The 26,956-nt window shown below is 42.7% G+C and overlaps 2 protein-coding genes across 2 annotated transcripts in view; one reads left to right on the top strand and one right to left on the bottom strand.

Annotated features, from left to right (window-relative positions):
- The window catches only part of zgc:85777 (uncharacterized protein LOC405871 homolog), a 43,204-nt gene extending 30,826 nt beyond the window's left edge, over nucleotides 1-12,378 (top strand). The window contains exons 3-9 of the mRNA XM_055877169.1: nucleotides 1,855-1,984; nucleotides 2,680-2,786; nucleotides 5,501-5,668; nucleotides 6,205-6,378; nucleotides 7,332-7,493; nucleotides 9,449-9,599; nucleotides 11,807-12,378. Of these exons, the coding sequence (XP_055733144.1) occupies nucleotides 1,855-1,984; nucleotides 2,680-2,786; nucleotides 5,501-5,668; nucleotides 6,205-6,378; nucleotides 7,332-7,493; nucleotides 9,449-9,599; nucleotides 11,807-11,897 (983 nt within the window). The 3' untranslated portion in view covers nucleotides 11,898-12,378. The remainder of the gene's footprint in view (nucleotides 1-1,854; nucleotides 1,985-2,679; nucleotides 2,787-5,500; nucleotides 5,669-6,204; nucleotides 6,379-7,331; nucleotides 7,494-9,448; nucleotides 9,600-11,806) is intronic.
- Nucleotides 12,379-12,423: 45 nt separating this feature from the next.
- Nucleotides 12,424-15,485, bottom strand: LOC129820188 (BET1 homolog). The gene is made up of 4 exons (XM_055877170.1): nucleotides 15,300-15,485; nucleotides 14,916-15,025; nucleotides 14,766-14,822; nucleotides 12,424-13,224 (listed from the first exon to the last, which is right to left on the bottom strand). Exons 1-4 carry the CDS (start codon nucleotides 15,316-15,318, stop codon nucleotides 13,069-13,071), a joined length of 342 nt encoding a protein of 113 aa, XP_055733145.1. The 5' UTR covers nucleotides 15,319-15,485; the 3' UTR covers nucleotides 12,424-13,068.
- Between the last annotated feature and the right edge of the window lie 11,471 nt (nucleotides 15,486-26,956).

The raw sequence follows: 26,956 nt of genomic DNA, 5'->3' as shown, positions 1-26,956 counted from the left end.
AGACCAATAGATGTATTGGTGACCTTATTAATGGGGCCAATGAGTGACTCTGTAGTTTTTAAGAAAGGTAGAGTCCAGCCCAAACACATATTCGGCTTTAGAGTTCTTTAGTGAGCAAATCACCTTGTTTAACTTTGACTCAGAAACCTCCCTTATGATGAAGACAGGTTAAGTGTCATTTACTAGCACTGAGACTAAGAAACCAGTGGAGGGGTTCTGTGTCAGTACCCTGACAGAGTCAATAAAGTAGGAATTGAAGGCTATTGCTATTTCAACTGCATCCTGTGTTAGATTGTTATTCACCATGATTTCTAGTCTTTTTGCAGTGTTACTATGGTCTTTCCCTGTTAACTTGTTTAGATTCTCCCAGATCAATTTAGAATTTCCCTTTGCTTCACCAATTATGTTAATAAAAAAAAGTTTGCCTTGGCCTGTCTGATTTCTTTCATCACCTTATTTCTCAACATGGTAAACCTACGTCTGTCATGCTCTAATTTGGATCTTAGGGCTATTTTTAGGGCATAATCTCATTCTTTCATCAATTTCCAGATTTCTCCATTTAGCCAAGGAAGAGTGCTCTTTTGGCCAGGTTTGGATTTGATTTTCTTTAGGAAACCATTTATTGTAGTCTGGATTGTGGATAGAAAAACCTGACTATCAGCTTCCACGTCTGTATAGGACAAGAGATCATTCCAGTTAATTCCCTTAATTGCGTTTTCAAAATAGTTTAATTCACTCCTAGGTATTCTTAGTTGATCCGGCTTTCTAACAGTAGAGAGGTTAAACCTGCTCTTAGACAGCTTTCTGGCTATAGGTGTCAGATTATGATCAGATAGCCCAGTAACCATATTGAATGATTTAGTCACTCTCTCTGGTGTATTACTGAACACCAAATCAATCTGTGTTTTAGAGCAACAAGTCACCCTGGTTGGCCCTTTAACTAGCTGTGTAAGGTCAAAGGTATTAGTGATCCGTTTGAAGGTTTTCCTACAAGACTTGTCTTCATAATTAATATTAAAATCTCCCATTTAAGATGACCTCTTTCCCAAAATCACATTCCCTAAGCATGTTATTAAACTGATCAAAAAACACACTTTTGGTGGAAGGTGGCCTATACATTCCAATGAGGGTAAAAGACATTTGGGGAGACAGTGTAATGTTCAGGCCAATACATTCTAGTTCATTATCACATGACCACTCAATTTGTTTACATCGGATGTTCTTTAATGTAAATCATCACACCCCCTCCTCTTCCTTCAGTCCTGTCTCTCCTGAAAACATTGTAGCCAGGCACAATCAAAGCAGCATATGGAGAGTTTTTATAGAGCCATGTCTCTGAGAGGCAGAGAAAGTCAAGGTTGGAGTCTGTGAGTAGATGTTGAATTTGATCACTTTTTGGAATGACACTACGAATGTTCAAGTGCCCCCTTAGTAGTCCCTTGGGCTTAGCTCGTGGGTCCCAGATGACTCGAGAGTGATTGACACATTGAAAAAAGTTACATTTTCGGTGTTTTCTGGCGGCTGGGTTTAGGCCGTTTTGATTAGGGGCAGTTCGGTAGCGCAATTAACAATCCCTCCCGCATGCACTGGATGCGGGGAACTAATTAAAACCAGAAGCAGAGTCAGGAATCGCATATAGCGACTTGGGTATGTTTGAAGAGTCAAAATCTATCCTGGAGCCGGGTGAGTCGAGAGAAACCATGGGACCATAGCACCCACCCACTTCCACAGCGGCGACAGGGGGGGTGGGATGGTGGACTTAATGTATGCCATAACCAGCCTCTCAAAGCACTTCATGATTACAGAAGTGAGTGCTACAGGGTGGTAATCATTGTGTTTATGTGTTCTGTGCAGAGTATGGAGGCCTGGGTCTGGACTTCAGCTACAGTATAGCCGTGTCAGAGGAGCTGGGTAACATCCGCTGTGGAGGCATCCCCATGGCCATCGGAGTCCAGACTGATATGGCCACACCTGCCCTGGCCAGGTAATGTATATGCACCCATTCAGCCCATAGCCATGTTATTTTCATTATGAGCCAATCAAGCAAGTAATTTCATTTTTATTTTGTATAATATTTTATTAGAGGAAAGTAAAAACATACAATCAATTGCACAATCACATAGCTTGTTCCCTGGGGACCCCCCTTGTCTCCTACCCCCACCCTTCCCAATGTAATTTCATTTCTAAACTACATAAATTAGTCTCTGATTCTCACTGACACACACACACACACACACACACACACACACACACACAAGAAACATTTGTAAAGTCAAGCTTTTGTGAAGACTTGGAGACAACCCACTCTTCTGACATTTTCGCTTCAATATGCACACCAACAATCCAAAACTAGGACTTAGTGGCTTCTACAAGTAATAATTGACAGATGTTTAAATACTTCAGAATATATCATGTTGATGATGAGTCAAGCAGCTGTATGTATGCTATTCGTTATACGTAGCAAAATAAGCTTAGTGCAAGGCGACTAAGCGCTTTTTCTACTTGCCCAGGGTCAGATGAACTTATGGATTCCATTGTTATGTTTCTATGTGCAGTTTGAAAGAAGCTAACTAGCGTTAGCTCAATGACTGGAAGTCTACTGGAACAGTTACTTGATCAGCTCTTTAACCCCATTGTCTCTGTGTGTTGTGACACTGTGCTAAATGGCATATACTGTAGGTTTGGCTCTACAGAGCTGAAGAAGGAGTTTCTGCTGCCCTCCATAATGGGAGACAAAGTGGCCTGTCTGGGAGTGAGTGAAGTCGGAGCCGGCTCAGATGTTGCTAGTACGTTGCCTTCATTTAGTATCCCACTAGTATTTTATTATGGCCTGACTTCCGCTCATCCCTAAAGCAGATTCTCAGTAAACACTCAACCAATCTGGGACGAAAAAGGAGGCTCAATCTATTTCTAATCCGGGGGACATCAGAGCACCAGCATGATTAAAACACTCTTAATGGCAAATGATGGCATGAAAATAACAAATCTATATTTTCTCCCTTGTTTCATCTTGTTCAAAGCAGGAAGAACTTCAAGGCATGCTTATCTGTGCACCTACACTGATTTGGAAAATAAAGATTGATTTTTGTTCTGTTTAGAGTAATATCACTCCAGGCTCTAATCGGGCACCAATCAATTGTTAATCTATACCAGGGTTCCCCAACTGGCGGGACCGCGTGGGATTTTATTTGTCCCCCCCAAGTTTACTGAGTATGAAAAAAAATATATATATTTTTTTAAATATTTTTTATTGTTGGACATAGAAGAAAGACTAAAAACACCAGCAATTTGGTTCCAAGTGATATTAATTTTGGAAATCTGTTCCAAAGTATTCCCACGCAAAATAGAGAGACTTTTGGAAATGTGGACACCTGCTCGTCAAACATCTCATTCCAAAATCATGGACATTAATATGGAGTTGGTCCCGCTTTGCTGCTATAACAGCCACTCTTCTGGGAAGGCTTTCTACTAGAAGTTGGAACATTGCTGCGAGGACTTGCTTCCATTCAGCCACAAGAGCATTAGTGAGGTCGGGCACTGATGTTGGGCGATTAGGCCTGGCTTGCGGTGTTTTGTTACAATTCATCCCATAGGTGTTGAGGTCAGGACTCTGTCCGTCAAGTTCTTCAACTACGATCTCGACAAACCATTTCTGTATAGACCTTGCTTTATGCATGGGGGCATTGTCATGCTGAAACAGGAAAGGGCCTTCCCCAAACTGTTGCCACAAAGTTGGAAGCACAGAATCATCTAGAATGTCATTGTATGGTGTAGCGTTAACATTTCCCTTCACTGGAACTAAGGGGCCTAGCCTGAACCATGAAAAACAGACCCAGACCATTATTCCTCCTCCACCAACCTTTACAGTTGGCACTATGCATTGGGGCAGGTAGCCTGGCAATCTGCCAAACCCAGATTTGTCGTTCGGACTGCCAAATAGGGAAGCGTGATTCATCACTCCAGAGAACACGTTTCCACTGCTCCAGAGTCCAATGGCGGCGAGCTTTACACCGCTCCAGCCGACGCTTTGCATTGCGCATGGTGATCTTAGGCTTGTGTGCGGCTGCTCGTACATGGAAACCCATTTAATGATGCTCCTGACGAACAGTTCTTATGCTGACATTGCCTCCAGAGGCAGTTTGGAACTCAGTAGTAAGTATTGCAACAGCACTTAAAGTTGACCTTGGCAGCTCTAGCAGGGCAGAAATTTGGCAAACTGACTTGTTGGAAAAGTGGCATCCTATGACGATGCCACGTTGAAAGCCACTGAGCTCTTCAGTAAGGCCATTCTACTGACAATGTTTGTCTATGGAGATTGCATGGCTGTGTGCTTGACTTTATAGACCTGTCAGCAACAGGTGTGGCTGAAGTAGCCGAATCCACTCATTTGAAGGGGTGTCCACATACTTTTGTGTATATATAGTGTATATGTGATCGTATACAAATGTAAGCAGGGTTTGAAATGTTTTAGTCAAATATTAAATCTGTTTGGCCTTCTTGCTGTCAATTTGCAGTCTATAAATGATTTGTAAATATGTTCTGGCACGCTGACCATCCGCTCAGGAAGAAATCTTCCCGCGGTTGAATCTATATTGAACAAAAATATAAATGCAACATACAACAATTTTAACCATTTTACTGAGTTACAGTTCATATGAGGAAATCAGAAATACATTCATTAGGCCCTAATCTATGGATTTCACATGACTGGGCAGGTGCACAGCCATGGATGGGTCTGGGAGAGCATAGGCTCACCCACTGGGGAGCCAGGCCCAGCCAATCAGAATGTGTTTTTCCCCACAAAAGGGCTTTATTACAGACAGAAATATTTCTGTTTCATCAGCTGTCCGAGTGGCTGGTCTCAGATAATCCCGTAGGTGAAGAATCCGATGTGGAGGTCCTGGGCTTGAATGGCTACACGTGGTCTGCGGTTGTGAGGCCGGTTAGGCGTACTGCCAAATTCTCTAAAACGACGTTGGAGGCAGCTTATGGTAGAGAAATTAACATTCAATTCTCTGGCAACTACTCTGGTGGACATTCCTGCAGTCAGCATGCCAATTGCGTGTTCCCTCAAAATGTAGACATCTGTGGCATTGTGTTGTGTGACAAAACTGCACATTTTAGAGTGGCCTTTTATTGTACCCAGCACAAGATGCACCTGTGTAATGATCATGCTGTTTAATCAGCTTCTTGATATGCCACACCTGTCAGGTGGATGGATTATCTTGGCAAAGGAGAAATGCTCACTGAGAGGGATGTAAACAAATTTGTGCACAACATTTGAGAGAAATAAGCTTTTTGTGCATATGGAACATTTCTGGATATTTTTTATATTATCAATCTGACCTCATGGACATTGTATCTCAACTAGAGCAGTGTTCCCCATAGTGTGATTCCTTTTGGGCCGTGTGTTAAGACAGGGGTGGGCCACAGTTTTTTGGAAAAGGTTGTTCTACAGAACAAGTCATATTTTTTCTCTCCCCCCCCCCCCCCCCCCCAGCCATCAAGACGAACGCGGTGCGTGAAGGGGATGAGTATGTGGTGAACGGTGGTAAGATGTGGACCACTAACGGCACCCAGGCTGACTGGATGTGTCTCCTGGCCAACACCAGTGACGGTCCGTCTCACAAGAACAAGTCCCTCATCTGTCTGCCTATGAACTCTCCTGGTGAGACACAATTATATATACTTAGTCTACAAAAACTCTCCAATAGCTTCATCTCCAGTTATTGACCTTATGTTCTGAAATTGATAGCGGGCTATTGTTGAGGGCCAAATCCTAATTAGAGATTCTGTTAGAATTTGTGCTAAGCTCCCATTTTAAAGTTAAGTGCCTTGCTCAAGGGCACATCAACTTTTCACCTAGTCGGCTCAAGGATTTGACGAAAGCGACCTTTCTGTTACTGGCCGAATGCTCTTAACCGCTAGGCTTCCTGCTGCTCTCCATCTCACATGATACATGCATTAAGCCGATCTCAAGTTGGGATCTATCAACTATAGATGATTACATTTATATTCACATTTTAGTAATTACTCACAACATTTTCAGTGTTTTGTGCAGAAGCCAATGTCCAAGACCAAGGGATTATTATAATCTCCAGACAGTGTTATAATTTGTTAAGACTCCATTAGGGAGCTACCGGATGGCCTCTGGTATCCCAGCCAAAACACACATGATGACGCCTCTCTCTGTTTTCCTCACAGGGGTTCACATCGCCCGTAAGATCGACAAGATGGGGATGAGGTCTTCCGACACGGCAGAGGTCTTCTTCGATGACGTGCGCGTGCCTTGCAAGAACCTCATTGGTCAGGAGGGGATGGGCTTTACTTATCAAATGCTTCAGTTCCAGGAAGAGAGACTTTGGGCGTGTGGCAACAGTAAGCACACCTCTCCTATTCCGTCCTGTTCCCTTCCTCTCTCCCTCGCCAAAGAATTTCTGTAAGCCCAAAGACTTGAAACACATTTTTTTTTTTTATGAGTCATTCAAAGGGGTTTCTGCATGTCAGCCAGTCTAAATAAAAGGTCTTTAGCAAATAAATAAGCTGGAATATCTCATTGATGGTGACGGGAAGTTCTTGAAAGCTTCCTGTCAGTCTGAGTAGGTTGTTAGCCTTTTTGGTATTTTTTGTTGTACTTTATTAGGATCCCCATTAGCTGTTGCAAAAGCAGCAGCTACTCTTCCTGGGGTCGTCACACAAACACACACACAGATACACATACCCACACTGATGAATCACTATATGACTCCATCAATTTGTATCATCCACCCACTTCCAAGTTAAACTAGTGATACCCTTTGAAATGCAAAAAAATAAAGGACGAACAACCTCACACAGCAAATAGTTCTGCACATTCCACCCTCTGTAACACAAACAACAAACAACATCTATATAGAGCCATTTCTCTGCCACGGCATGAAAAGTTGCACGTGCAGTTCGGAATCAGAAAGCTCTTTGTTTACGTAGCAGTGGATACGATCACACACAACTTGAAATGCAGCTCATGCAAGTAAACAAACAAATAATCAGATGGTCATCTCAGATGTTATCATAGATTGATTACCTAGCCAGCCAGCCAGCCAGCCAAGTTAAAATATCACAAGAAGAAGAATAATATACTTGTTAAACATAAGTATAGCCATCAGTCTTGCATGTTTTCATGGTCATCATTCACTCACTGTTGAGTTTGTCAAGGTCCTGACTTCAGCGTTAGCTCTCCTGCTACTACAGCGCTTGTTGGTGTGGAGTTGTGCAGCTACACACAACTTGAACTTTTGACGTTTGCTTGTAAACAAAATAATTCTCAATAGTACCGTTTATTTCCCCTTCAGTTCTAACCATGATGGACAACATCATCCAGGAGACCATTCAGTACACCAGACAGAGGAAGATCTTCAAGATGCCTGTTCTCTACCACCAGTCAGTCCACTTCAGACTGGCTGAGCTGGAGACAGAGATCGAGCTGCTGCGTTCCCTCCTCCATCGCTCCACAGGTGGGTCTGCTCAAGATAAGATAATGACTGCATCCCAAATGGTACTCCATTCCCTATGTGGCGCATTACTTTTGACCAGGACCCAAAGAGCAATGGTCAATGTAGTGCACTACATAAGGAATATGGTGAGTCCCAACTCAGACAATTACTGATTTCTATGGGGAAATGGTGTTTGCAGCTTGGCCTTGTGGATAGATTAAAGACATCAAACATAAACACTGGAAATAAGACAGATACCAACCAGATACGTGTTAGGGAAGCTACTCTGAAAATACAGTTTACCATGCTACCAATTACTTCACACTGGAAATAAGACAGATACCAACCAGATACGTGTTAGGGAAGCTACTCTGAAAATACAGTTTACCATGCTACCAATTACTTCACACTGGAAATAAGACAGATACCAACCAGATACGTGTTAGGGAAGCTACTCTGAAAATACAGTTTACCATGCTACCAATTACTTCACACTGGAAATAAGACAGATACCAACCAGATACGTGTTAGGGAAGCTACTCTGAAAATACAGTTTACCATGCTACCAATTACTTCACACTGGAAATAAGACAGATACCAACCAGATACGTGTTAGGGAAGCTACTCTGAAAATACAGTTTACCATGCTACCAATTACTTCACACTGGAAATAAGACAGATACCAACCAGATACGTGTTAGGGAAGCTACTCTGAAAATACAGTTTACCATGCTACCAATTACTTCACACTGGAAATAAGACAGATACCAACCAGATACGTGTTAGGGAAGCTACTCTGAAAATACAGTTTACCATGCTACCAATTACTTCACACTGGAAATAAGACAGATACCAACCAGATACGTGTTAGGGAAGCTACTCTGAAAATACAGTTTACCATGCTACCAATTACTTCACACTGGAAATAAGACAGATACCAACCAGATACGTGTTAGGGAAGCTACTCTGAAAATACAGTTTACCATGCTACCAATTACTTCACACTGGAAGAAGTAAAGCTAAGCTAGAACTACCCTTAAGAAAAACATCCTTTACTTAACTAAAGGTATTTTGAATAAGTAGTTCATGACATTCAAACTACTTTGTCATGACATTCAAACTACTTTGTGATAAATAATCATATATATATATATATATATATATATATATATATATATATATATATATATATATATATATATATATATATATATATATATATATATATATATATATAAAATAGACTACAAATTGCAAGAACAGGTCACTTTGGAGTCAGATGTTAACAGAATGTTTCAAGTGAGAGGAAGGAAGGTCTGATGCCAGAAAAAGAAAGGACATTCTTGCCTACTTTACCCATATTTTCTATTATTTTGGCAGAAACAGTAGTGTGTAATTCCAGTAGTTAGCTGCAACGCTGCATGGCAAAAACAGTAACTAACACTAAAAACAATACCAAGATTAAAATTTAGTTCAACTACCACCAAGCTACTGCAAAATGTAGTTAAGTTATGTAGTTAAGTTACTCTGGTTCACTACTCTCCAACACTGCCAGATAAATACAATCAGTTAGGTGCAGCTATGTATGATTCATAATAATAAGCTGTAAACTTTCAAATCTAGGCCAGTAACACAACACATCATCTAATAAAGGTCATTGTCAGGAGACTGGACACATCTGGCTGTTGGCCGGGTTCCATGGCCTTTGAGGGGGTTTAACTAATGCTCAACCACTTTACCAGACAGTAGCTTCAATGCACTAGTGCAGCTGTTAATTGCTTCATTAGATGGGGACTAGAGGCATCTGTTTGGCACAAATAGACACTGTCCACATCCCAATTCTCCCATTCCCTCTAAACTGATCTGACATTAAAGATCAATGACAATAATATCAGTAAGTAAGATCAGTTTATGACTTGAGTGAAACACGTCCTAAATCTTGGCATCAACCTCTTCCCTGTGTCTCCCATCCCCAGCTCTGTACATCAAGGGCAACGATGTGACTAAGCTGGCGTCCATGGCTAAGCTGAAGGCAGGCCGTCTGTCCAGGGAGGTGGGGGACAGCTGCCTGCAGTACTGGGGAGGAATGGGCTTCACCAGCAATGTCCTGGTCAGCAGGTTTTACAGGTGAGTGGAGAAGAAGAAACTCCTAAAAGGAGGTTCAGGATTGCAGCTTAGTTCCTTTCAATTATGTTTATTGCAGATGTGATTTGGAGTAAGCTCCTTCGTTAAAGCACTGAATAAACTCTGCGACACATTGTGAAGGTTACAAGTTCTGCTTATAAACTTGTCATAAACATGACTAAATATTTAGTTTGCTAACTATTCATGAACTTTATCATTTATATTTTATCATTCATTCATATATTTATTAATGTATAAAATATACTTAACAAAAATATAAATGCAACATGCAACAATTTTACTGAGTTACAGTTCATATAAGGAAATCAGTCAATTGAAATAAATTCATTAGGCCCTAATCTATGGATTTCACATGACTGGGAATACAGATATGCATCTGTTGGTTACAGACACCTTAAAAAAAGGTAGGGGCGTGGATCAGAAAACCAGTCAGTATCTGCTATGCCCACCGTTTTCCTCATGCAGCGCGACACATCTCCTTCACATTGAGTTGATCAGGCTGTTGATTGTGGAATGTTGTCCCACTCCTCTTCAATGGCTGTGTGAAGTTGCTGGATATTGGTGGGAACTGGAACGCACTATTGTACACGTCGATCCAGAGCTTCCCAAACATGCTTAATGAGTGACATGTCTGGTGAGTATACAGGCAATGGAAGAACTGGGACATTTTCAGTGTCCAGTAATTTTGTACAGATCCTTGCGACATGGAGCTGTGAATTATCATGCTGAAACATGAGGTGATGGGGGCAGATGAATGGCACGACAACGGGCCTCAGGATCTCATCACGGTATCTCTGTGCATTCAAATTGCCATCGATAAAATGCAATTGTGTTTGTTGTCCGTAGCTTAGGCCTGCCCATGCCATAACCACACAGCCACCATGGGGCACTCTGTTTACAACGTTGACATCAGCAAACCGCTCGTCCACACAACGCCATACACGTGGTCTGCGGTTGTGAGGCCTGTTGGACGTACTGCCAAATTCTCAAAAATGACATTGAAGGCGGCTTATGGTAGATAAATGAACATTAAATGATATGGCAACAGCTCTGGTGGACATTCCTGTAGTCAGCATGCCAATTGCATGCTCCCTCAAAACTTGAGACATCTGTGGCATTGTGTTGTGACAAAACTGCACATTTTAGTGGCCTTTTATTGTTCCCAGCACAAGGTGCACCTGTGTAATGATCATGCTGTTTAATCAGCTTCTTGATATGGCACACCTGTCAGGTGGATAGATTATCTTGGCAAAGGAGAAATGCTCACTAACAGGGATGTAAACAAATTTGTGCACAAAATTTGAAAGAAATACGCTTTTTGTGCGTATGGAACATTTATGGGACCGTTTATTTCAGCTCATGAAACACCGGACCAACACTTTACATATTGCGTTTATATTTTTGCTCAGTGTATTATAAGGAGATGTGCAAATAAAGTATTAGCAAACTCAAAAGGAGTTTATTTAACCCACTGGTGTATGCTGTCCTTTCACTGATCAGATGATGCCATTCAGGCCTCTCTACTTCTTACAGTAGTACACTAATCAACCACGGTTGATACTACTGTAGTCTAATTACAGTGACACGCAGTGGCGTGGCAAATGAAGACGTTATATGGGCTGGATCCCAAATGGCACCCTATTCCCTATTAGTGCACTACTTTGGCCAGAGTCTGATGGGCCCTGGTTAAAAGTAGTGGACTATATAGGGAATAGGGTGCCATTTGAGACATATTATGATGGGCATCTGGGGGTCAAAGGGCAGGTCTTACTGCCACTGTCTGGGTCAGTTAAAAGGTCTCCGTTTCATCACATCCACAGAACCTTGCTATATACAAATACTAAGAATATGCAGATGGATAGTGTAAGGAGGATATTAATGTACGGTAAGTTCATAACCAGTTGAGCTACCATTTGAGTCAATACAGTTAAGCAACAGTGCTGTTTTTTCACTGCGAAGAGTTGACTTTCAATACTAGTTAATTCCACAAACATTCTGGATATTCAGATTGGTAATTTTGCTCAAGAAATTAAACTTAATTCAGGCATCTAATCAGAAACGAGTCCCTATTGTCGCACTTCATGGACAAAATTCATGTGGCTTTCATGAATACGGCCAAGGTAATAGCTTTCATTGAATGACCTGTGTCCATTTTGAGCTTTTTCTTTTGGTCTTGTTTAAATACGCAGAGACGCCAGGTTACTGTCCATTGGAGGCGGCGCTGATGAGGTCATGCTGTCGATCATCTGCAAGTACATGGACACCCTACCCAAGAAGTGATGTCACAGTGCCAGTATGGCTTTCCCTTGTGCTGCACCTCAATCCAGAACATTGTTCCCATTCCTATGCTTCTCTATAATGACTGGATAGGTGGAAGTGATACCTTTTAGTTAATGCCATATTGCTTACACCTATCCAGTCCATGAAGGGGAGTGAGCGAGGTCAGAAGGAACAGAACCATTTTCTGGAATTTAATGAACACATCAGAATTGCAGTTGAAGATTTTAATTTGTTAATCAATTTAACCACTATTCATGCTGTGTTGCACTTATGAAAATGCATGTAATGTTTTTCAAATTGTGCCTCCATGTTTCCATTCTGGGGAAACATGCCTAAGATTATATTTCTTTATGACAATTGAAAACGGCAGTCCTACAGTAGTTGTGAATTTGTAATCAATGTCTAAGATCAAGTTTTTGTAGATGGTCTCAGGAATACAATGTACCGTTGTGTAAAATAAACGAAAGGCTATATACCTCAATCTTTTGTGACTTATAGAAAAACAATCACTCTCTGGACCGTCAAATTCAAAACATCCATGTTTATTTACATATAAAACATTTTACATCAGTCAACGGGAGAACAGTCTCTGTTGATCGGACAGGAAATGTTTGAAGTGAGCGCGTACCCTAATTTATTCCTCAAAACAAATAAACAAGATGTTTGTTTATAGTGGAACTCGAATTGTTAGACACTGTATTGATCAAATGTTAAATCAGTCTCACATTGGATCAAGCAACCTCTTCGACAGCCAACCCAATTCCAATCTTTTTTCACTAATCAGCTCTGAAAAATGTGATTGGGAAAAAGATCAGAATTGGGCTGCCTGTGTAACACATGTTACTGCTTAGCCTTGCCAGATTTGTTGATGCAATAGATCACTCATCCTGTACATCAACTTATATGCATCATCGTTAAGGGACTCTGTATGAAAGTGTTACATGACAAATGTAAACGTATGGCAGTGTCTACTCATTCCATCAGGGTACTACTCATCCCTATTGCACATTGTCATTGATGATTTGGGGGGAGGGGGTCTTCTCAAACATTAAGCACATTCTTACAATCATTGTCATCATCCTGGTCTTCTGATGCAGAGGTGCACGCATGGCACAGACTGGGGAAGGAAACACGAGGCAGGGAGGGAAAAGCCGGGGCCTCCTGTAACGTATCACCTCAGTTTGATAAACCAGTAAAGGATGGTGAAGACCAAGAAGCAGAAGAACAGCATGTAGCACAGGAGCTTGGTCTGGCTTCCCCTGGAAAGCTGCTTCACTCTCCCTATGGTGGCCCCCAGCAAACCACCTGTTGAGTCAAAGTCTGAGTCCTGTTAGGAGGAAAAATAACAAAACAATACATACAGTGACATGTTTTGCAGTCCTGATTTGAATTGCTCTGAAATGTGTAAGGGTAAATCCATTTGAATTCAATCACTTTTTGACAGCACTCTTTATGAATAGAACGAACCCTTCCATACATTTTTGCCCATTGTAGAAGTGCTCAGAAAGTGACTTTGGACCTGAATGCCAGAACATTCCAGTGCTAACAGTTATATTTTGCATACCATGAAACAGCCATGTCTTCATCACTGGAAAATATAAATGGTTGAGAAACAAGGTCAAACAATTTTTTACATTTCCTGAAAAAAAAGTTGAATGTAATTTAACCTTAAATGTCAATTATCTAAACACGTAAACTCCAATTTTTTCCCCCTTCATATTAGCATATGCTGTAGCTTAGACCCTATTTTACATCTGAGGTTGTGTGTTGTTCCTGCCATAGGTTTCCTCAATAGGAAACTGATTCAAATCATAGAAATAATAGAGTAGACATGACCATTTAGGTTAACGACAGTGGGTGGACCGGCGGCCATCTTTGTGGTAGTAATTAGAAGTTGAAATGGCACCCACTGTATTCAAGAGCATGTGTCTCAACACAAAAACCTCAGATGTAAAGTAGGGTCTAATCTACAACATGTGTGAATATGAAAGTTTTTAAAAATATTTTATAATTGAGGTTAAGGTTAAAATAACACATTACATTTTTTCTTTTATAAAGAAGTTGTTTCACAAACCTCTTTATACACTTTTAAATTGCAGCAGACTCAACTGTTTATCTTTTGCAGTGATGAAGACATGGATGTCTCATGATAGTATGGTGAGGTATGCAAAATCAACTTTGAGCACCTCCATCTCCTGAATGTTTTGTCATTCGGGTCCAAAAAGTCACTTTCTGAGCACTTCTACAATGGGCAAAAATGTATGGAAGGTTTTGTTCAAATCTAAAGGGATGCTGTCAAAAAGTGATTGAACTCATATGGTTTTACCCTATAGCCTATCTGTTGAGCAATATTGTGACCTGTTATGGATGCCAACTAAGCTTTTAATGAATTGTGCAATCTGGTAGAAGAGGGTATAGATAAAGGAGATTTGTGTGAATGCTTCTGGAGTTGAGTAATTATGTATAGTAACCTATAGGAGTGGGTAATATTTGGGGAGACCTATTCTACTCCAAACCTCTTCTACAATATGCTACTCACAATATTGCAAAATACAATAATCGTTTTGCGCCTTTAATGACAATCATTCCACTGTGCAATTTGTGTTTATTTACAATATTATACAGTAGTCACATTCTCATTAAATAATGTGTGGCAAAAATGTAGACACTGATACAGCCTAACTGATAAAACTGCACAGTTTTGATTTGTCAAGTTAAAATAGTCTTGCACATCACCATATATCGTCTTGTATTTCACGATATATCGTCAATGTTAAATACCACAATCTTCAATTTAATCATATAGCTAGCTATGGGGCCAAACCCTAGTAGCCTATATACGCATGACTGAACATGTCACTTGCTTACCATATCGTCCAACATGTTTTTTTGGTATTTCACTTCTGTTCCGATATCTATTGACAACTGTAGCAGGACAAACATTAAATCGTGTTACCAAAGGAATGAATAACAACATGAGACAGTTACTGGAAAACTCTGTGAACAGGAAATACTAACATGCTTCAAGGCGCTGGCTTTGGCTCTCAGACCCTCTTGTAAGTGTTCATTTTCCTCTTCGTACGCGCTGTATCCACTGGCCACAACATTTTCAGGAGGTCCTCCTTCGCCTGTGACACAATGAACAAACCCAATGAGCTGACCGTATCACTAAAAATAAACGTATTTCGTTAGCAAACGTTACCTATCTATGAAGGCCTGTAGGTAACATGATTAGCAAGCTAAGACAGTTCGCTAGTTATAGCTAATGCTGTCCTGATGTAGTAAAGTTAGCTAGATACAAAGGCTTTATTTCGTTAAAATGTATACTGTTAGCTAGCTAACTTTAGCTATTGAATGAACGTCCTCTATTTAAAACGAGGGGGGGGGGGGCATGAGTCTTACCCAAACCTGCTCGTCTCATTTTGATTTATTCAATTAAAAAATCCTAACTGTAACACTTAGGTGCTAATGTGTATCAAAGCAGTAGTGTTGTTGGTGGTAGATAGCTAGCTAGCAACACGAATTCAGCAGAAGAGGAAACGCCAAGACATCGTACGGAAACCTGATAAGGCAAATGTTTACATGGATGACTCCGCCCACTCACCGCCTGGGTCAAGTTACTTCAATGAGGTTTTGGTTACATTTTGAATAGCTAGCTCAACTCACCCGAGAGTAATGATAACAAAAAAAATCTAATTAATTGCCATCGCCAATCAATAGTTCATCACAGGGAGTGCAGCGGATTTTATTTCAAATGTACAATGGGGCATCATAGGCTGCGTTTAGACAGACAGCTCAATTCTGTCTATTTTTCAGTAATTGGTCTTTTGATTAATCAGATCATATTTCAAAAAGCTCTGATGTGAAAAGATCTGATGTGATTGCTCAAAAGACCAATTAGTGAAAAAAATATCAGAGTTGGGCTGCCTGTGTTAATACAGCCACAGCCATTAATTTGCTAGCTATCATACATTAGGTGTTTATTAATAATTATGAACTTAATATAAGTAAAGATGCACTCATAATTGACTGTAGCACATATAAAGCACCAACAAGCTACAGGTGGCTGAAAACACAAAGTACAAAACCCATAGATGTGTAATAAGCATGGTGATTACAACCATTCCAGGTGGCTGCCATTGATCATACAAAATATAAAATCACCTGTACACTCAAGATTAGTCTGCTTGGCAATTTGGCAAATAGAACAAAGATAACTTTAATAGGCTATACAGCAAGTTTCAAAGTATTTGTTTTCTACCTCCCCCACCCCCCTCTTACTTGGGGGCATGCAATACCAAAGAGGAAAGTAATGTTCGTTCTTGGCAATATGACCTGTAACTGTGGCGTAAGGCATGATGACCGATGAAGAAGTATTAGCCCATTTCCTCCTATAATCCTCTCCTGATTAATATCATATTTAGAGTTCCACTATCCAACTATGGGGCTCCCCCTTTCATTAGTAAGGGATGACACGAAGTGAAGAGAGCATGTAACAGAGGGCATGTAATTACATGCGTAAACCTCAAAGGACGGGTAGTCATGTAATAGGCTACATATTGAAGGACAAACAAACACTGATGAAGACATCGTTATCTTTCCTCTGATTTATTAGGCCTATCCAGAGTACTGAAATAGTGAATTAGTGATATATAATTGAAAGGCCCGTAAAATATTCTAGGTGTAGCGAGGAAAAATAATGTATAATAGGTTGATACTTGAAGATTTAGGCTGCGGTCCAAACACTTAAAAACACACCCCCATCCACTTACCCTCGCCTTATGCCCTTGGGGGAATCCCCTTCGCCATCTTGGAGGGTGGTCCAAATGATTAGCCAAGCAAGGGAAGTTTGCAACATAAGCCCCTCAGCCCTTGTTTTTAGTGGGCTTTGCAAGTGTACGATTATGTTCACTTCGGGCCTGAAACTCCCCATAATTCAATTTGCACCGATTGTACATCGGCTAAGAAAAGTCTGCAAAAACTTAAAAACAACATCAATGGAGAAGTCAACATACAAGTGTAAGTAAAAACGAATGCAAATAAGTAAAAAATTGTGCTACTAATGCACATGACGGCACAAACACGTCTCATAAAAAGTAAATATGTTTTTGTTTGGTTATCTTTTGGAAATTGTAGACATAAAACATTTTTATTCTTCAGAAGTTCCAGCTAGGCAAGCTAACGTCAGTTAGCTAATTAATTTGCTAGCTATCATACATTAGGTGTTTATTAATAATTGTGTACTTAATATAAGTAAACATGCACTCATAATTGACTGTAGCACATACAAAGCACCAACAAGCTACAGGTGGCTGAAAACACAATCATCGTGGGATGAATGAGTGATGAATTTCCGGCCAAGGGTGGTCCATTTAAAAATCATTCCTTCCTCCCTCGCCCCTTGCCCTGCAAGTGTATACTCGTCAGACGTCATCAGAAGTGTCCACTTAATTTGAGGGCTGAGGGGATAAGGTGTGTCTTTTAAGTGTTTGAAGGCAATTTTCCCGTGTTAGCAGGGCGTACGGTGCATTCGAAAGTATTCAGACCCCTTCAATTTTTGCAAATTTATTACAAATAAAACTAAAATATCACAGTTACAAGCTGTAAGTATTCAGACCCTTTACGCAGTACTTTATTGAAGCACCTTTCGCAGTGATTACAGCCTCAAGTCTTTTTGCTCAGTTTGGCCAGGCAGTTAGCTCTTGGAAGAGTCTTGGTGGTTCCAAACTTCTTCTATTTAAGAATGATGGAGGCCACTGTGTTCTTGGGGACCTTCAATGCTGCAGACATTGTTTGGTATCCTTCCCCAGATCTGTGCCTTGACACAATCCTGTCTCTGAGCTCTACAGACAGTACCTTCGATCTCATGGCTTGGTTTTTGCTCTGACATGCACTGTCAACTGTGGGACCCTATATATACAGGTGTTTGCCTTTCCAAATCGTTTTGAATTGAATTTACCACAGGTGGACTCCAATAAAGTTGTAGCAACATCTCAAGGATGATCAACATAAACAGGATGCACCTGAGCTCAATTTCAAGTTTCATAGCAAAGGGTCTGAATAGTTATGTAAATAAGGTATTTCTGTTTTTTATTTTTAGTAAATTAGCAAACATTTCTAAAACCTGTTTTTGCTTTGTCATGATTGGGTATTGTGTGTAGATTTAGGGGGGGGAAACAATGTAATCAATTTAAGAATAAGGCTGTAACGTAACAAAATGTGGAAAAAGGGAAGGGGTCTGAATACTTTCCGAATGCACTGTATGTGAGCACACTCGTTCAGTTTGCCTAGATGAGTTCAGCCTTTACGGGCACTTCCCAAAAATGCAGAGAGAAAGAAAATATAGAAATAATAGACAAGTAAAACATGTAATAATACACAATGAGTAATGATAACTTTGTTATATGCAAGGGGTACAGGAAGGGCAGCCTGGGCCTTCTTCCAGGTGTGATGACAACGGAGCATATTGTCATGGACTGAGAACTGCCACTACAACCTCTTGGGTGGAGAATAAGGGGAGTTGATAACCCAGAGCAAACTTGAAGGGTTACATACCTGACGAGGTGTTGGTGAGGGTGTTGTGGGCATATTCCTCCCAGGGTTGCTGAGCACTCCAGGAGGAAGAGTTTGCCGAAGTTGCGCAGCGTAGGGCCGTCTCCAGCTCCTGATTGGCCCGTTCGGTCTGGCCGTTGATCTGGGGGTGATATCCAGATGAAAGACTGACATTGATACCCAGTGCTGAACAGAAGGATCTCCATACCTGGGATGTGAACTGGGGACTCCTGTCGGAAATTATGTCTTTAGGAATGCCATGCAGACTAAACACATGGGACACCAGCAGGTCCGCAGTCTCCCTAGAGGACGGAAGCTTGGAGAGGGGAATGAAGTGAGCTGCTTTGGAAAATCTGTAAATTATGGTGAGGATGACTGAGTTACCGTTGGATGGGGGAAGGCCAGTGACAAAGTCCAGAGCTATGTGTGACCAGAGGTGACTGGGTATGGGAAGAGGGCAAAGCAGGCCGGACGTGGGTTTAGTGGAGGTCTTATTCTGGGCAATGAGGGCAGGCAGAGGAAAAGCCTGGCTCTGCCACACAAGGGTGCCGTCTAGTAAGGGTCTGGGGGGAGATGGGTCGGCGATTTAGCTCAACAGTATATCCCCCACAACTGTTGAGCCACCTCCCTTTGCTGGCCGCAGGGAACAAGTGGAGACGAAGTGACCAACCTGGCCACAGTATAGGCTGCTCCTAGTGCTGATTCACCGCTGCCTCTCCTCAGGTGAGAGACGGGCCCGGGCAAGCTGCATGGGTTCAGGAAGAGACTTATAGGAAGGGAGGCAGTTGGAGGAGGAAGCAGATGTAGTGATAGGGTTGCATGCCCCATCTGCCCTCTCCCTGAAGGGCCTCCACATTCCAGCCGCTATCAGTGGCAAGGATGCAAAACTCGATCGCCATCGCAGCGACGCTATGGGAGCCTTGACGGAGGGACAGGAGTCGTTTAGCGTCTTCCCTACCGCAGACAGGGGGGTTCGAATACTCTCCTCATCTCCTCTGTGAAGCTGGAGTAGGAGGAACAGATTGGGGACTGTCTCCCCCATACCACCGTAGCCCAGGAAAGCGCTGCTCCACGGAAGCTGCCGATCAGGATGGAAATCTTGGCCCGTTCGCTAGCATAAGCGTAGGGCTGTTGCTCGTATACTAGTGAACATTTTACCAAAAAGGCCTTGCAAGCTCCGAGGTGCCATCGTAACGCTCGGGGGTCGGAACAAACGGCTCACGGGGCAGAGGAGAGGGACTCGGGGCTGGTTGTGAGCTCTGGGCGATCATGTTGCTCGAGCTGGGCGCTTTGGCTGGCAAGGGTTTGGTGGAGGGGATCTGAGTCCGCTGTGTTCATATCTTGGCCAGATCGTACTGTCATGGGGAGCGGAACAGGTGAACCCAAGAGCAGACTCAGATGAAGAGACTGGGATGAGGTAACCAAGATATTTATTGAAACACAGGGAAGATGGGGTGCAGGCCAGGGGAAGCTCAGGCGGGTTGCAGGAAGCCAGGTGCGGAGGCTGAGACTGGAGCGAGGGGAGTTGGGACTGGGTAAGCAGGTCTGGAGAGGAATCCAAGGACGCAGTGGAGTGATGGGTCCAGGACAGAGTAGCAGGACTGACGAGACGTGGGACTGGAGATGGGCCAAAGGCAGAGCGGGCAGAACTGTAGCGGAGAGGAAAACAGTGTCAGGCAAGGGAAAACAGGATCTAAGCAGGCACAAACGGCTAAAAAATGCAGACTGACTGAGCAGAGGTTACGATCTGGCAGCGTGGAAGTGGCAGGGCTGAGTATGTGTAGAGGTCTTGATTATGGAACAGGTTAAATTAGGTGGGGATCTGCTCTACCTCCATCACACCTATCTCTGCCCACATACACACAAAGAGGAAGATGGAGAGAGCACTGGGGGAGTGGCGGCAGGTTAGGGAGACACAGAATGAGAAGTAGAGGGCATGGCAGGAGCAGATGTAACAAGTAGTCTAATCTAGAAGTGACAAAAACATGGATTATCTTTTTTGGACAAAAAGTTTCAGATTTTTTTGCAATGTTACAAAGATGGAAGAAAATTGTCCTTGAAATATATTTGATATGTTCGTCAAAAGAGAGATCAGGTCAAGTCACTAAACCTCGAGTCCAAATCGCATCCCAAGTGCTCGAGCCAAAACGGAGTCACCAATGGTCGAGTCATGAGTTGACTTACGAGTAACTATGGCTGAAGTCCTGGTCCTAGTGTTCAAGTCTGAGTCACATGGTCCACATTAACTCAAAAATAAAGATATAATGTAGTGGAAAGAGGGATTTAGTCAATACATTGTTTGCTATCTATTTTCCTTTCTTTCTGTGGCACAAAATGTTTGCATATAGGCTACTGGTAATGTTACTAGGGCCACATTCAGTTGCAAAACGTTCTTGAATGTTGCAGGTAGAAATTCCATGAATAGAGCCAACATTATTACCTATTCAACATTTCAGAGAGGCATGTTTGGTCTACATAGAATATTTCCATCTGAACGTTCGAAAACATTGCTGAACACACCCCAGGCTGTAGCTAACTAATGAGGTAACATGACTGAACACGTTGTAGCCTAAACAAATGGTTAATGGTGCGTTGTTTTAGAACGACCCACAAAATACTTTGTGAATGTACATGCAGCCTGCCAATGCACGACAGAAAGAAAAAAACATAGTACCGTTATTTTGGTTCATATCTTTTTAACGGTAATGGCTAGAATCACGCCATTTCTCAAATGTAAAGACGGAGACTTGGCTACAAAGCTATGTGGAATTGTTTTAAGAAAGTCATACCAAGGATAATTTTACTAATTTATTTGGAATTTTGAGACCCCTTGATGTATAAAAAAATATTTGATGAGCATTTTGATTTGAAAACTGGATGCCAAGAGTGTGCAAAGCTGTGATCAAGGCAGACGGTGGCTACTTTGAAGAATCTAAAATCTAAAATATATTTTGATTTGTTTAAAGCTTTTTGGGGTTACTACATGATTCCATATGTGTTATTTCATAGTTTTGATGTCTTCACTATTATTCTACAATGTTGAAAATAGTAAAAATAAAGAAAAACACTTGAATGAGTAGGTTTGTCCAAATTTTGGACTGGTACTGTACTGTATACGTCCATCAATAGCTCTGTCACCTTTCACCGCAGATGAGGAAGTGCAACATAGGCAGATGCGGTGGATTGAGACACATCCAAAGGAAAAGCTAGCTTTAACTGATGCATTTTTAAGGGGATTTTTTTGTTCATGCTGATAGGCTGTCTGTGCCAGGTGAGACACTAAACAGAACTGCATTTCGCATCTGTGCTACAAATATTATTCGTGCTTATCACTGAAAAGCTCTCAATCTCTTCAAAAACTCTTGTCCTGTCCACTCAGTAGTCAGGTCTTAGTCACAGAGATAATTTAGTATCCTCCAGTCCTCATTTTTGTTTAGTTATAGGTTATTCTGTGTCTATTTAGTCAGTTATAGTCTCGTCAATTGCCACTGAAAAATAGGCGTTTGACAAATATTTGAGTCACTATTTATGGTGATGAAAATAACGCTGCCCATAGACCTAGACATAGCCATATGACACAGCATCATCCTGGGCATGGGTAGTAAAAAATAAATAAATAATTAAAGTAGAGAAAAATGTTCTAACCAATTTTTATTTTACCTTAATTTAACTAGGCAAATCAGTTAAGAACACATTCTTATTTACAATGACAGCCTACCTCGGCCAAACCCGGATGACGCTGGGCCAAATGTGCGCCTCCCATGGGACTCCCAATCACGGCCAGATGTGATTCAGCCTGAATTTGAACCAGGGACTGTACTGAGATGCAGTGCCTTAGACCACTGCGCTACTCAGAGCCCCAATACAACCCTCTTGTTACGTATACACACACACACGCTCTCTTACTTTGGGCTGCATCCTGTCCTGTGATAAACAGTGTGTGCCCTCCACCCAGCTTGGCCACCCCAGAGATGAGAGAAGTGCTGGCCCCCTCCCTGATCCCATAGGAGAAGCACCTGGCAGGGATACACCCAGAAAGCAGTATTATTGTCCCCCGCAATGAAATCGGTGAGGGGACTGTGGACCGTTCTCCGTCTGGTTGGGTGTAACTCTAAATAAACATGCCTTTGGTTGGGTGTAACTCTGTAACTAGGCAGCTTTTCGAATTGTAACTAGGCAGATTTTTGAATTTAAACGTGTGCTTAATGCAAGGAAAACAACATTTATGGTTTCTCTTCCCTGAAAGTGAACAGATGGAGTTACTTGCAGATTTCAACTATAAAAAGATGGCAAATTGATAGGGTCACCTCCTATAAGTATCTTGGGATTTTAATAGATGAAAAGCTGAATTTTAAACAGCACATTGAAACTGAAGTTGACCTGGCCATGTGGTGCCAGGACAACAACCTCTCCCTCAACGTGATCAAGACTAAGGAGATGATTGTGGACTACAGGAAAAAGAAGACCAAGCACGCCCCCAATCTCATCGACGGGGACCATCGATGGTCCAAGCACACCAAGATAGTTGTGAAAAGGGCACGACAAAATCTATTCCCCCTCAGGAGACTGAAAAGGTTCCGGACCCGGACCGTGGACCGTGGACCGTCACCGGGAAGCTCTGGACTGGGAACTGTCGCCAGAAGCTCTTGACTGTGAATGCGCACTGGAGGCCGAGTGCGTGGAGCCGGTGCAGGTGGCACCGGACTGGTGACACGCACTTCAGGACGAGTGTGAGGTGCAGGCACAGGACGCACCGGACTGGGGAGGCGCACCGGAGGCCTGGTGCGTGGAGCCGGTACAGGTTGCACTGGACTGGTGACACGCACTTCAGGACAAGTGCGAGGTGCAGGCGCAGGACGCACCGGACTGGGGAGGCACACCGGAGGCCTGGTGCATGGAGCCGGTACAGGTTGCACTGGACTGGTGAAACGCACTTCAGGGCGAGTGCGAGGAAGAGGCACAGGACGTACCGGACTGGGGAGGCACACTGGAGGCCTGATGCGTGGGGCCGGTACAGGTTGCACCGACTGGTGACACTCACTTCAGGGAGAGTGCGGGGAGCGGGCACAGGACGTACCGAACTGGGGAGGTGCACTGGAGGCCAGATGCGTGAAACCGGTGCAGATGGCACCGACTGGTGTCACGCTCTTCAGCACGCCTGTACGGCAGCATTCTCATCGCTACCACTTCTCTCCAGAATCTTTCATCAAATTCCTCATCCGACTCCCAAACAGGCTCTGGCACTCTCCGCTGCTCGACCGCCAGCTCCATGTACCCCACCCCAAAAAATCTTGGGGTTTCTGTGGCCGTGGTCCCTTGTGTCGTCGCTGTCCTTCCATGCTCCTTGGCGACTCCCGCCAAGGATGGGTCCTCATGTCCTCCCAAGTCCAAAACTTCCTTACCTCATTTTCACGCTGCTTGGTCCTTTGTTGGTGGGATATTCTGTCACGATCTTGGAAATGAGCGGACCAAGGCGCAGCATGAGTATAGTTACACATATTTATTTAAGTGAAACTAACAAAACAAAATATCAAAACTTACAAAGACCATGACGACATAGTGCACAAACACACTAACACAAACAATATCCAACAAATAGAGGTGGGAAAAATGCTACCTAAATATGATCCCCAATTAGAGGAAACGATTACTAGCTGCCTCTAATTGGGAACCAAACCAAAACACCAACGTAGAAATTTTAAACTAGAACACCCCCACGTCATGCCCTGACCTACTACACCATAGAGAAACAAGGGCTCTCTATGGTCAGGGCGTGACAGTATGGGGATGGGCTATTTACAGATGGGCTATGTACAGGAGCAGTGATCTGTGAGCTGCTCTGACAGCTGGTGCTTAAAGCTAGTGAGGGAGATATGAGTCTCCACCTTCAGTGATTATTGCAGTTTGTTCCAGTCATTGGCAGCAGAGAACTGGAAGGAAATATGGCCAAAGGAAGAATTGGCTTTGGGATGACCAGTGAGATATACCTGCTGGAGCGCGTGCTACGGGTGGGTGCTGCTATGGTGACCAGTGAGCTGAGATAAGGCGGGGCTTTACCTAGCAGTGACTTGTAGATGACTTGGAGCCAGTGGGTTTGGCGACAAGTATGAAGCGAGGGCCAGCCAACGAGAGCGTACAGATCGCAGTGGTGGGTAGTATATGGGGCTTTGGTGACAAAACGGATGGCACTGTGATAGACTGCATTCAATTTGTTGAATAGAGTGTTGGAGGCTATTTTGTAAATGACATCTCCGAAGTTGAGGATCGGTAGGATAGTCAGTTTTACAAGGGTATGTTTGGCAGAATGAGTGAAGGATACTTTGTTGTGAAATAGGAAGCCGATTCTAGATTTAATTTTGGATTAGAGATGCTTAATGTGAGTCTGCAAGGAGAGTTTACAGTCTAACCAGACATCTATGTATTTGTAGTTGTCCACATATTGTAAGTCAGAACCATCCAGAGTTGCGACGCTAGACGGGCGGGCAGGGATCGGTTGAAGAGCATGCATTTAGTTTAACTTGCATTTAAGAGCAGTTGGAGGCCACGGAAGGAGAGTTGTATGGCATTGAAGCTCGTCTGGAGGTTAGTTAACACAGTGTCCAAAGAGGGGCCAGAGGTAAACAGAATGGTGTCGTCTGCGTAGAGATGGATCAGAGAACTTGATCCATCTGTGGTAAATTCAATTGATTGGACATGACTTGGAAAGGCTCACAGCTGTCAATAAAAGGTCCCATAGTTGATAGTGCATGTCAGAGCAAAAACAAAGCCATGAGATCGAAGGAATTGTTTGTAGAGCACTGAGACAGGATTGAGTAGAGGCACAGATTTGGGGAAGGATAAACAAAAGGCGACTCTGGGATGCTGGCCTTCTAGGCAGAGTTCCTTTGTCCAGTGTCTGTGTTCTTTTGCCCATCTTAATCTTTTCTTTTTATTGACCAGTCTGAGATATGGCTTTTTCTTTGCAACTCTGCCTAGAAGGCCAGCATCCCGGAGTCGCCTCTTCACTGTTGACATTGAGACTGGTGTTTTGCGGGTACAATTTAATGAAGCTGCCAATTTTGCGGGTACTATTTAATGAAGCTGCCATTGTGAGGCGTCTGTTTCTCAAACTAGACACTAATGTACTTGTCCTCTTGTTCAGTTGTGCACCGGGGCCTCCCGCTCCCCTTTCTATTCTGGTTAGATTCAGTTTGCGCTGTTCTGTGAAGGGAGTAGTACACAGCGTTGTACCAGATATTCAGTTTCTTGGCAATTTCTCGCATGGAATAGCCTTCATTTCTCAGAACAAGAATAGACTGACGAGTTTCAGAAGAAAGTTCTTTGTTTCTGGCCATTTTGAGCCTGTAATCGAACCCACAAATGCTGATGCTCCAGATACTCAACAAGTCTAAAGAAGGCCAGTTTTATTGTTTCTTTAATCAGAACAACAGTTTTCAGCTGTGCTAACATACTTGCAAAAGGGTTTTCTAATGATCAATTAGCCTGCCAGGTCAAATATTTTGACAAATTTATGTAGAAATCCAGGTAATTCCAAAGGGTTCACATGCTTTTTCTTGCAACTGTGTTTAAAAAAAACACTTGTTCAGTCTTTAGTAGCCTTCCTGCGACGAACAAGAATATTGAAATCTGTTATAAAAGGAAATGCTTTAGCCATTTCCGTTTTCTCTTAGCTGCTCAGGATGTTAGCACTTAATAACATCTGGTGCACCCTGATTAGGCTAATTTGTCTGGCAAATGGAGAGATCTCTTATGAATGAGTCAGAGCCCAGCGAGAAAAAAAGATGAAAAGAAAGTATCCCAGGAGGAAGAGGAGGAAAAATAAGTTATTCTACTAGACTATTTTTAAATGTGAGATGGGATCTTGCCTCTCACTCTTGACATCTCTTTCAACTGCTGTTAACATGATCTCCCCCAGCCCCTCGTCAATGCTAAAATTCAATTTGACTGCAAATTAGTCATTTATAAGTTCAGTTAGTCAGGGGTCCTTTCATAGGGGGATTTATGTCTCAGAGTCCTAGCAATGCCCTATGTTCTCTACCTGGGGAGATTCATGTGATTTAATTTCAACATTGTTTTTATTTTGTTGCGTTAAAAGGGATACATGGAACAGGTTGTACCATTCAACAGTGGTAGCTTCTGATGTTAGCAGATTCCTTTGGATCTGTAAACAGGATGATCCTGTCTGTCTGCCTGCCTGTCTGTCTGTCTGTCTGTCTGTCTGTCTGTCTGCCTGCCTGCCTGCCTGTCTGCCTGTCTGCCTGTCTGCCTGTCTGTCTCTCTCTCTCTCTCTCTCTCTCTCTCTCTCTCTCTCTCTCTCTCTCTCTCTCTCTCTCTCTCCTCTCTCTCCTTCGTCTCTCTCTCTCTCTCTCCTTCAGTCTCTCTCTCTCTCTCTCTCTCTCCTTCAGTCTCTCTCTCTCTCTCTCCTTCAGTCTCTCTCTCTCTCTCCTTCAGTCTCTCTCTCTCTCTCCTTCAGTCTCTCTCTCTCTCTCCTTCAGTCTCTCTCTCTC

Source organism: Salvelinus fontinalis, chromosome 22 (assembly GCF_029448725.1).
Source record: "Salvelinus fontinalis isolate EN_2023a chromosome 22, ASM2944872v1, whole genome shotgun sequence".
NCBI lineage: Eukaryota > Metazoa > Chordata > Actinopteri > Salmoniformes > Salmonidae > Salvelinus > Salvelinus fontinalis.
Note: the sequence above shows the minus strand (reverse complement) of the source record. Positions and strands in the feature narration are given on the sequence as shown.